The sequence below is a fragment of the Grammomys surdaster genome, unplaced genomic scaffold (assembly GCF_004785775.1).
Source record: "Grammomys surdaster isolate TR1022 unplaced genomic scaffold, NIH_TR_1.0 125953, whole genome shotgun sequence".
NCBI classification, from domain to species: domain Eukaryota; kingdom Metazoa; phylum Chordata; class Mammalia; order Rodentia; family Muridae; genus Grammomys; species Grammomys surdaster.
In genome coordinates this window covers 4497905-4510022 of record NW_021620773.1, presented here as the reverse complement: position 1 = coordinate 4510022, position 12118 = coordinate 4497905, and the positions used below count along the sequence as shown (strand labels likewise).

The 12118-nt window shown below is 50.4% G+C and overlaps 1 protein-coding gene across 1 annotated transcript in view; it reads left to right on the top strand.

Annotated features, from left to right (window-relative positions):
* The window catches only part of Tbc1d22a (TBC1 domain family member 22A), a 273067-nt gene extending 262671 nt beyond the window's left edge, over nt 1–10396 (top strand). The window contains exon 13 of the mRNA XM_028753701.1: nt 8705–10396. Within this exon, the coding sequence (XP_028609534.1) occupies nt 8705–8833 (129 nt within the window). The 3' untranslated portion in view covers nt 8834–10396. The remainder of the gene's footprint in view (nt 1–8704) is intronic.
* The last annotated feature ends 1722 nt before the right edge of the window (nt 10397–12118 follow it).

Genomic DNA, 12118 nt, shown 5'->3' with positions numbered 1-12118 from the left:
CACACACACACACACACACACACACACACACACACACACACACACACTCCATTTTACACATATGCCTACACAAGATGTTTCATGTTGACTATGACCCAACCCCAGCAATGCAGTACAAATGTCCTGTCTCCCTGCCTTCTGCTTGAGGTCTGGGTTTGAACAGATCTGTGACCTGTGGCTTCCCAAGCTCAAAGTTTGCAGATACTTCAGAGGCTGCGACCAGAGTGGGGAGTTGTGAACCAGAGATGGCTACTGAGGCACAGATTAGCCACAAGACAGCAGAGAGCAGGAAGTCCAGGTCCCAGAGCCAGGTGCAGGCAGGCCTCTGTCCTGGCCTTTGTCCCATCTTATCTTGGATCCCAGATTCCATTTCCTGCTCTGTAAAGGGGTTGTGTGAAGGTTCACAGAGCCAGGGCTATCATAGTGAGGTCACAAGCGGACAGCCCCTTAACAAAACCTGTGTGTTGTTCTTCAGGTGTGTCCTGTTTGTCCCCTGCTCTGCCCTAAGGAAGAAAGTATGGTCGATGATCATTGATGATCATTGGGAACGTGCCAAGGAAACTGAGAGTTGGTTCCTAGGACCCTTCCTCTGCATGGCTGGTTCTGGGTCACCTCCCTCCTGCTTGGAGGGGTCTTTTCTTCTCACTTGTGGGTGGCCCTCAAAGGGACAGTGTGTTGGGCTCTGACTGTTCCCCTGCTGCCTCCTGAGCAGATGAGGATAAACTGTACCATTCTTTAAAAGGTGTGTAGAGTGACTTCCATACACTCCCCTCCCCTCGCTACCCCTAACCATCTACCAACCTCTCTGTGCCTCAGTTTCCTCATCTTAAAAAACTGACAAGTTGGGAGAAAGGAGTCAATAACGCATCTCCCAAGAAATTCTGTGTTCTGTCCTGCATGCCACCAACAGTGGCCCAGATGGCACCTGACCCTCTTTCCAGGTAGAGGGCAGGGGGCCTCCTTGCAGCACCTGCAGGTTTTGGGATTTCTGGCCAACACACAGAGCTGAGCTGAGCAGGATGGGAGGTGGGTTAAACCAATTAACCCCGCTCTTTGCCTCATGTGTTAGGATGGAGGCCCCTCCTACATCTTTCCCAGTTAGGGAAGAACGCAATGAGAGGAGACAAGCAGGCCCTTTTAGCCCTGTCCTGATTAATTTATTCATCTTTGCGTGTTGGCAGTTTGTAAACCTCAGGCTTGAGTAGCTTTAAGTGGACCTGTGTGTTCTCTGCGGTGCTGGAGCTGCTGATGAGCTTGGCCTCCACGCCCATGGTCTCTGCACACAGGGCCCCGGGGTGCTGGGATGCAGCTTGACTGGGGCAGAGCCACCTTGGCTATTCATCCATCCACGTACTTAGCTTTGTTTTCCCAGATAGGGATTCTATAGATGGCCCAGGCTAGACTTAAGCTTGGTTGGATTGCGTCCACCTCAGCCTTCAACTACTGGAGCTATAAACATGTACTAACACATCTGGTGCCGTTTAGGGAATGGACAGGGAAGGAGGGACAAGGGAAGGTGTATGGTGGCCATTCTTGGCTGCCAGCCTGACTGCATCCAGAATTAACTAAAACCCAAGCAGCCAGGTATACCCATGAGGGAATAGTTTTCTTAATTAAATCATCTGAAGTGGGAAGACCCACTTTTAATCTAGGTCGTTTGAGGTGGGAAGATCCACCTTTAATCTGAGCCACACCTTCTGCTGCCAGCCTATATAAAGGACGAGGGAGAAGGAAGCTTGCATTCTGCCTGCTTGCTCTCTCTGGCAACTCTATTCCTTCCCTGGCATTAGAGGGCATTAAATCCCATGTACATATATATTCTGTAAGTTCTACTCCTCTGGAGAGTAACGCTGGCTGGTAGCCAGGGTTCCATCTGTGCCGTTACCCTGGGTCTAACTATGTGTAGAAGCAGAAGAGGGGTGGAGAGCCAGAGTGAGTGACAGTCGTCTGTGTGTCTGTCAATGCCATAACAAAACCTGTCTCATAATGCTAAGATTTTAATGCAATGAAGTCTAATAAACCTCTTTATTTAGTTCAGTAAAACCAAAATGCTATCATTTTAACCTGCATGCCATATAGAATTATTGAAGAGAATCTTTGCCTTCTTTTGTCTGTACCCACCATCCAAAATTATTCGAGTTCTGACAGCAGTACATATCAGCTAGAGTTGCCCCATTTCAGATATCCTCTGGCCCACAGCAGCCAGGCAGGCACGCCGCTCAGTTATATCCACTGGCTTCTTTAAACACGATCTCTGTTTCCTGACTGCCCATCACTGCAGGGCTGGCCCAGGGTAAGGCACAGTCCTCAGTCTGACTGAATTCCCAATGAATGAATAATTTGGCTTTCCCACCCTGTTGCTGGAGGACAGTGTGATGTTCCACACTGCCCAGGCTTTCTCCCTATCCCTTTAAATAGAGACCCTCTGTAGCCAGGCAGGGACACTGTCAAGGGGCCTGACAAGAAGAGTCCAGTCTAGATCAGACATGGACACTGGCAGTCAGGCCACCCCTTGACTCAAAGTGGGCCTTCCATTTAGTATTTCCCAGTGCGTGTCATTTTGAAGAGGTGAGTAAATGCACACGGGTTGTTTGGATTGATTTGGTTTGGTGTTTGTTTGTTTGTTTGTTTGTTTTTAGAGCCTACCTTATTCCCTATCTCCACCAGTCCCATCAGGTCCAGTCACACATGCTTATGAATCCATGTGGCCAAACAGAAAGGCTACATGCAGGCATATTCACAGTACACCCACAGCTGCAGACAGAACACTGGCCCAGAAAATGGGAGGCCCAGGTTCATATAACACCTGGCTCATCACGACACTGGCAGCTGCTCTGTGGCCCGTGCAGCTGGCCACACAGCTCTGTACCTCTGTTCTAGCTCTTTGCTCTGACAGGGTCTTTACAGCTGTGTGGGTCCTGACCTGCTTCCTTTTGCCTCAATCCTCATGTGTGGAGCATCCAGCTGGAAGGTGCAGTGGTGGGCCCTGCATCCTAACCCTGCCTGGTCACTGGCCCAGCCCTCTGCTTTCTTCTCTTCACCTCAATCCTGAAGCAGAGCCTGGGTCTACCCTGCATCTCCTCTACCCTCTCTTTCCCTCTCCAGTTTGTCCCAATGTACCTGGACTAGAATCCAGTGGGTTCTGGTCATGCCATGAGGGGCCGTGGTATCTTTCAGGGCTGTGCACATTTTGGCTTTTATATAAGAAACCTTGCGCCTTGGGGCTTAGTGTTCATGCCTCTAGTTCAGACAGGCAGTAGCCCTCTTCTGCCAACTCAGGTATATCATCCACATAGAAGAGTCATATGAATGCCACCAGGCCAAGGTAGGTCTTGTACAAGAACACTTTACAGAGCACTGCCCTCTTGCAGCCTGAGTGCACCTGCCCTCAGGTCTGCTGGGCTTCCCCCCACCCTGTGGACAGGGGTGTGGTGGGGAGCTTTTCCCAGGACAGGGGTGGGGGTTGTGTGGGGGAGCTTTTCTCATTTTATTCACTTAGCAATTTTTGCACCCCCCCCCCAGCCGTTTGCAAATGTTTTTAATTAAATACAGTTTGTTTTGCATTTGGGTTGGATTTGAAGAGCAGACAGGTTTAATGAGGTGGAAGGACACCACCTCTGCCTCTCAGTGGCCCCGGGAGCACCAGGTGTGGTGCAGGCACTGGCAGGTGTGCCGGCTCAGTGGCTCCCTAGGGCGGTGGAGTCCTCCCCACAGCATAGTCACAGCCCTTGATGGCAGTTCTTCCCATGGAACCTGCCTCATCTCTGCTGCATCCAACACCCTAGAAGGAAAGCAGGGTGCTGCTATCCTCCATCTTTGAGCATTATGCCAAACAGATTTCATTGTTTTCTTAAACCTGTCTGCTGGTGAAGGAGATGACTCACTTGATAAAGTGCTGGTGAGGACCCAAGTTGGACCCCCACAACCTGTATGAAAAAACTAAGTACAGTGGTGTATGCTTGTAGTTCCAACACTGGAGAGGCAGACACAGACGCATCCCTGGGCTTGCTGGCTGGCCAGCCTACCCTAATCCTATGGTGAACCCCAGGTCTCATTGAGGTGGACAGCTCCTGAGAGCAACACCCAAGATTGTCTTCAGGCCTCCACACAAATAAGCACACACATGCCATCTGTCTGCCTGTCTGTCTGTCTGTCTGTCTGTCTGTCTGTCTGTCTGTCTGCCTGCCTGTCTGTCTATCTGTCTGTCTTTCTGTCTACCCCACCCCCCAGCCTACCTGCTAAATGACTTGTCCTCCCCCATAAAATTTGTTCAGCAGCAGGTTTCTTCTTCCAGGCTGCACTGCCGAGAAGCTCTTGCTGTCCTTGGAATGACGGCCACATCACTAATGACGGTTATACTATTAATCAGTGACAGGGCAGGCTGCTGTCACTGAACCTTTTACTACAAGCATTCTGGGACAGTGTGCACACACTCAGCAACCAACAGGAGAGGTCTCAGCACGGTCTCCATTTTGTAGATGAGAAACAGAAGCAATAGAGGTATGAGATTTGCCCAGGGTCACACAGCAACAAAGGCAGGAGTGGGATTTGGCCCTGGTTGCCTAGCACTTGTAAGCATTGACTCTCTATACTGCCTGATCTCTATAGTCATTGGTCACGGAGGGCCATGTGCCAAATTTGAGGAACCAACAGACACATGGAGCTGCTGATATAACAGAGAAGGTAGATCTCTGGGACAGCATCTGGGACATGACTGTGGAATTCAGTGAGGTTGGTTTGTCCAGAGCCAGAGCCTAGATGAAAATCCACTGACCTCTGACCCCAAGATCCTTCACCCCCTTCCCCCATCACTGTTGCCTCAGCTTTCAGAGTCCTAGCAGTAAAGTACTTAAGAGGGACCAAGAACGTAAGACCACCACATTGTCCTTTTTGGAAGGACTTGTGTGCAGAAGTCACTGCAAAGCACTGACTCTAGACAGATAAACTCTTCATCAAGGAGCAGACAGAGCCAGTTTCTTTGGAACTTCATCTCTTGGAACCTCCCCAAGGGCTGGACATGTCAGCAAGACTGTGCTGAAGAGGGTATCATTTAGCACTTCACATGGAACAGGCTGAAGCAGCCTGGCTTTGGGGGCTTGACTCAGCATCTTCCAAAGTGTCCATGCCTAAGGGGAGGCACCGTGCACTCTGACCAGGTTGCTTGGTGGAACAGAAACTATCTGAATCCATAGTATCCTCCTGTTGGGGAGCCATAGTGTCAAGAATATGGCCCAGTCACCTTTGGGCATAGGCCACTGCTGGGGCTCTAAGCCCAGCCATCTAGGATGTTTACCTGGGTTGCATCATGTTGTGGATTTCGTCTAATGTTTTTATTATGTTAATTGAGTCCCCAAAATTGTATGAGAATCCACACATAAGATGCTGAGAACCCCAGCCCCCAGTTGGTTTTGATTGGTAAATAAAGTTGCTGGAGGCCAATGGTTGGGCAGGGAGACAGAGGCGGGACTTTAGGATTCCCAGACAAGGGACTGGGGGAGGAGGAGGAGATAGAGCTGCCAGGCCTGAGAAGTAAAGGACAAAGAGACAGCCAACACATAAGAGCCAGAGAAGAGCAGCTCCAGGCCCCCAGCCTCCGGCTGGGTCTAGGGCAACAAAGATGGAATATAGACTTTAGTAAGTAAACTTACATCAGAGGGGAAGTGTTAGCCACGAGGAGGTTTGGGATGGCCCAGTCATTGGGCTGTTTAAGACATACTAAAATATAAGGCTCCATGTATGTGTTTTTCATTCGGGAACCAGGGTGATAGCGTGGGTGGGTAGCGAGGAATGCACCACTGTCAGGCTGGTTTGAGTAGAGACTGACAAGTACAACAGCGCCGTGGGCATTAGTGTCTCTAGAGTGCCTCAGGTGACCACAGTCCACAATACGTGCTCCTAGCTGAGAAGCGCTGACCCACGGGGCATGCAGTGGGTCTGTCACTTTTGGTTCCTCACTGACCACAGACCCCACAGGGGCCCTCCTTTGTTTGGTGAAAGACAAGGCTAGCTGAGAAAGGCAGGTTGTGTAGCACTGCACTGTGCTCACACGGTGGCTTTTCACAGTGTCAGAAGCGAACCCTCCCTTTATTTTCTCAGCCACCAGTGTGGTCATTGCACTGGTGTGGTTCTGGAGTTAAGACAGAAGGCTCAAGGGCTACCTGCAGAGTTCTAACATGGGCTCCATGGAGGGACATACCCAGTCACTGTAGTTGTGCAATAGAGAGCTGTCCCCTGACAGCCACGGCCTCTATGCCATGCCAGCAACGGCTTCGTGAGTTACCACTACCCTCATGTACCATGTTGGTGATGGACAACAGTCTCTAATAAATGCGTCATGTTCTCAGAGAGGAGACGCTGCTGCCTGCTGCAGCAGGAAGACAAACCTTTTTAAAAAAGAAATCTGTATTTAAGGCCGTGTTTGTCTGTGTTCTTTGCCTGCCTTAAAGGTCACCTGGATAGATTTTTCCTTCTTTAGCATTGCAGGCCGTGAAGAGCCGGGCATTTCCATTCTCCCTCCATCCAGTGAACCTGGGGGACTAAATTAGATTCTGAAATTGAGTGTGCAGTGGAGTCGGTAAGTTACCGTAATGGGAGGGTATTGCTTCTCACCTTGCAAGTAGCGAGGTCATGATAATATGAAGCGAAGTGGATTAAAAATAAAACCAAAGGTATTTATTTATGACCTGCTCAGAATTGGATTGGCATCCGTGTAAGTTGCATCTAATGGTGGAAGACAGTAGATTGATGTTGATGTGTCCCCGAGGACATGCTGCCAGGGAGATCTGCTCCATGAATTCAATTTAAAGGCCCACAGAAAGTATCCAAAATGCAAAGGAAACAGGGGTGGGGAGCAACAGTAAACGGCGATTAAAGAACGTCCTGGCACACGGCTCTCGTGATTGGGGTGTGCAGCCCTGAGCTGCTGGAGGTTCCCTCCTCACTGGGTTGGAGACGATGGGGGCAGAGCCAAGCCTGGGCTACTGTCCTGAGTACCACTATGGCCTCTCTTTGTTCTACCCATACTGATCGTGCTGTCCTGCTCCACCTTAATGGGCAGCTCTGGCCCTTCCGTGGTGTTTAAGTAGGGTATTAAGCTCGGTGGACCAGTCCGGTAGCTGCCATGGATTGGAAGCCTGGCCCACTGGGCTGTACTGTTTTGAGGCCAGCTGTTCTCTGTCTCTTGTTAGCTGTCTGGAGCCGGGGCAGGATGGCTTCAGGGCCCAAGTCCTGTAGAGCTAGTGTGCAGAACCATTGGAAAGGCATGTGCTATTCCCTGGAAGGGGTGGCCTAGCTCACAGCCATTTCTCTTTGGTGATTCCTCTGTGGGAAGCTATCATAACCACACAAGGCCCATGCCTGCTTAATTCCTCTTAGTATTACAGTCTCCCGGGACCCTCTCAGTCCTTAATGAAGTCCCCAGAGTTGCTTTATGTGAGCCATCATCTGACAGAAGAGGCCAGGCTGTCACTGCCGTGATGGGATGGTCACCTGCATCGTACCATGGTACCCCAAGACCATGACAGTGGTTTCCCTTCCGTCACCAACCTCAACTGTTGTCAGTAACTCACAGTCTAGACACTGGCTATCCTTGGTCCTCTTAGCCCTCAGACATCCCTGAGCCTGTAGAGTGCCCCCACATCCCCACTCTGAGACATGACACAATGCATGCCTGGGGTGCTGAGTAAAGCAGAGGGGCTGTAGCATGGACATTCCAAAGCAGAGTGTCTTATTCCTGGTGCCAGCAGTACTGAGTGACAGTAGCAGGAACTATCCAGTGTGTATTCAGCCTGCACTCAGTGTGTGCCCAGTGTGTGCAGTGCATATCCAGTGGGTGCACTGTGTATATACTGTGCACATACTGTGTGTAATGCATGTCAGATGTATGCCCACTGTGTGACTTGGGTGTCTACTGTATGCCCACTGTGTGCAATGCATGTTTATTGTATTCAGTACATGCCCAGTATATGTAGTATGTATCTGCTGTCTGCCCACCATGTGCAGATGTGTCTGGTGTGTTCATTGTGTGCCTGTCTGGTGCTGGACATGTCCCTGCAGTCCATGTATCACCCCATTGGCTGGCAGGCCAGTCATGCTGTGTTTACAAAGGAGGTCTTTGGACTTTCAGGTGACATGAATGATTGTCCTCAAGTGCTCAGAAAAGTATCTTGTTGCCTAGCCCCCTAGCGTCAGAATCTGTTACCTTTGCTTTGGGAAGAACATGAGAGAGAGGTGGTTCTGGTAGGGGACCTCTGTGCTGGCTCTGCCCTGTGGTATAAGCACATTTCTGAGACCTGAGGTGGTCACCTGATACACAAGGAAGTAGGTGTCTCTGACAGAAGTCGTGTGTCACTCTCTGGTTTCAGAGAGGCTTTTGGCTCTCAGAATTCTCCTGCTTCCTGGCCATGGGGATGACTGATACTGTCACCCTGGAATGTCAGAGGGTTTAGATAAAGGGGTCCCAACTGAAGTATGGGGAAGACCCACTGTATGGCTTCTCAGATGCTGAGCTGGGTGGCAGATAAGACTCTGTAAAAGCCAGGATCTGGCTGGGTGGGGCTGAAGGCCAAGTGAGTAGGACAGCCACAACGGCTGAGGGCACTGCCCCAAGCTGTCTCCCTGCTGCTGACAGAGGTCTCCCAAGGATATGTGTTTGGGACCTGGCCTGCAGTCTTAACTCTCCCTAACTGTCTGTCTCTCTCCTCAGGAGTTGCTGCTCTTCCTCCAGAACCTGCCTACTGCCCGCTGGGATGACCAGGATGTCAGCCTGCTGCTGGCCGAGGCCTATCGCCTCAAGTTTGCCTTCGCAGATGCACCCAATCACTACAAGAAGTGAGCCAGGGGCCCATGGCAGTGGCCTCACCCTGGGGATAGCATCCCCTCCCTGCCTGGGCAGTTGCTGGCCTCTGGACTAGTCCATTCCTGGTGTGACCTAGCAGAATAGGCCCCAGCATGGTCCAGGGCTTGGCGGGATAGGCAGCCTAGATTGATGAGATACCAAAGAGAGCCCAAAAGAGAATCCTGGCTTCAGAAGTTCAGTGTGGCCAGGAGTGTCCCTCACCCTGGTCCTACCTTGCCAAATGCCCTCCCTACAGCCCCCATTTCAGAAGCCAAGAGGAAGGTTCCCTCAGAGAGCCCTGTTAGATGGGTGCCAGGCAGAGGGGGGCCGCCATCTCAAGCCTGCTCTCGGTTGCACAAATCTATTCTGTTAAGTGAAAGAATAAAGTCCAGAAAAAATAAAGTCCGAACATGACTTAGGCTGAGCTAGGATTTCCGAACACACAGCCTTTAATGGCCACTATGTTTAGGCTTGGCTTGGTTTAGATCAGGAGTTGGATCCTGGGAGGCTGTGGAACAAGAAGAGGCCAGGGCAGGCTGAAGCTTCTCATGGTCACCTTACTTTATGTCTTTAATTACCGCACTCCCTGTCCTTGTGGGGAGAAGGGTCAAAGAACCCCTAGGTAGCAGGGGTTATTGTCAGTCAGGGTCCCAGAGATTGTCTCATGGGCCCAAACTTAGCCACAACAGGGCAGGGATTAGTGGTTCTACAATCCCAGCCTTGTGTTGGGAGATCCTTACCACTACCACCTGGATGGTGATAGCCAGGAGCTGCTGGGCTGTCGTCCCTTCATGCCCTACTGCCCCTTTCCAAATCCACTGGGTTGGAGCCTTTGCCCTCTGTTGCTAGGCTTCTACAGGGCCCTCAGACTGACTTCCCTCATATATGTCCCACATATGCCCCCAGGCTGCCTGGCCTCTGTGATGTGGGGTCCCCGAGGACCACTGGGCCACCTATAGGGCAAGAGCCTCAGACTCCTAGAGCAGACCCCTGTCCTCAGTTATCCACTGCAGCCCACTCTCTGACCTGTCCCTTCTTCAGGAGCAGCGCACCACTGCCCAGGCACTAGGGCTCCGCCCAGAGGCTATGGGGAAGACATAGGGAAGGTGTGTGCCTGCTTCTGTTCAGGTCATCCTGGGTCAGAGGGGCCGCAACATCAACAGAGTGCTGTGCAGGCAATTCAATGTCCTGGATCAGCAGAGTGACATGCTCCCTCAGACCAGTGCCTGTCCTGGGTGAGAGGCGCCCAGTTATAAGAAAAGCTGCCTCTGTGGCTCTGTGGAGAAGCGCCATCCTTCTTGATCCTTCCATGGTGCAGATCATCCCTTAGCCAGAAGGGTAGGCCCATAAAGATCTGCCCTGTGGTGTTTTTTTATGAGATGACAAGGACCCATGAGGTTAACTTAAGCCCTGAATGTATTTCTATGTGTGCAAATGCTTGACTGGGTGTACGAGACACTGGTGATAGTCCTGTGTCTGAGCCCATGAGCTGAGCCGGGCAGGATGTGTGCTTTGAATGTGATGTGTTGGAAACATGAAATAAAGATGCTTCATACGGCCTGTGGTCTTTTTATTGCATTTATTTGGTGGCAGGGGGTAGGGGTGCGCACCTATGCCATGGTCCAGATATGGCAGTCAGAGCACAACTTGCTGGAGTCTATTCTCTTCTATCATGTGGGTATTAGAGATCAAACACAAGATGTCAAGCTTGGTGGCAAGCTCCTTTACACACTGAGCCACCCACCTTGTCAGCCCTATGGTCTTGACTCACTCTTCAAGGCTTAGGCTCTGTTCCAACACTGGGCCTTGTGCTCTAGGCCTGGCCTTGATCACAGCAGTTCTGTGGCCTTGATCACATGCTTGGGACCTCAGAAGGAGAAGGAGGATAGGCCCTGTCTCAAGTGCAGCCACACGACTCCAGGTATGTGTTGTCCTGGGCCAGGAGTCTGCTTGCCCTATCCAGGAGTGTTTGTGGGAACAGAAAGCCTGAATTCAGGCCCCTTTTGGAGCTTGCCTACCCTTCCCTCTGTGCACTGGCCCACCCCTCTCTCACCCCAGGCATTCTTCCTCCTGTATGGCATTCAGCTAGCAGGACGAGGCCACACAAGTCTGCCCCATGTAACTTGGAGGCCTTCTAGACCCACTCTGCAGCCCCTGGTATGGGAGTTGCTTAACAGGTAGCTTTGGAGGCACACAGATGAATGAGCCATTTCACTGAAAGATTGAGATTGGTGAACATCTCCCATCAGAGAAAAGTGTGGGACCGGGTGGTTTACTGCTGCATTCTGCCGAGTATTTCAGGAGCTAACACCAGTTTTCCTCACATTCCTTCAAAAACCCAAAAAGGAGGGATCATTTCCAAACTCCATTTACAAGGCCAGCATTCAGTGTCCTTGGTACCAAAACCAGACAAGGACCGCATAAAACAATTAAACTACAGGCTAGGGCCCTAGAAGAAAAGTCAAAGAAAGGACCAGGAAAAGACAAAGGACTCAGGAAAATCCTTAACAGTTTTATGAATTCAGGACACATGAAAGTCCAGTCCATGAGGACTGAGTAGGATTTGTTTCCAGTGTGCAGAGATGGTTCAACTTAAAGCATACCTGTATATATGATACGCCTGACTAACAATGAAAAAGCCATGTGACCATGTTTCACATGCAGGAAGAGCCGCTGACATATTCAATAGGCTTTCATAATTAAAAACATTATCCAAGCTAGATGATTTTGCACATCTTTAGCCCCATCACTGGGGAGACAGAGGCAAGTGAGATCTCTGTGAGTTCAAAGCCAACCTGATCTACATCATGAGTTCCAGGACAGCCTGGATTATACAGAGCCTTGTCTTGAAAAAAAACAAAAAAGTATCCAAATTGGGTATAGAGGAATTGTTTACAGTATAGAGGACTACCTCTGCAGAGTGAAGACCCTGTATGAGAAGCCTATACCCAACAGTTTACAGTAGAAAGCTGAAGCCCTTTTTAAGGCCTGGAATGAGACAAGGAAGGCTGCCTGCTCTCACCACTGGAGGAAACCAATACAACACTGGAGGTACTCAATACAGCACTGGAAATACTCTGTATAGCACTGGAAGTACTCAGTACAGCACTGGAAGTACTCAGCCTATTACTGGAAGTCCTTCCTGGACAAGGTAATAAAAGAATTTAAAAAGAAGTCAGAAAGAAGACAACATTAACCCATCCCTATTTGCTATTAGCATGACAGATTCTACCAAAAGAGAGAAATTGCAACTGGTAAACGAATTAAAGTCATAGCATTTGC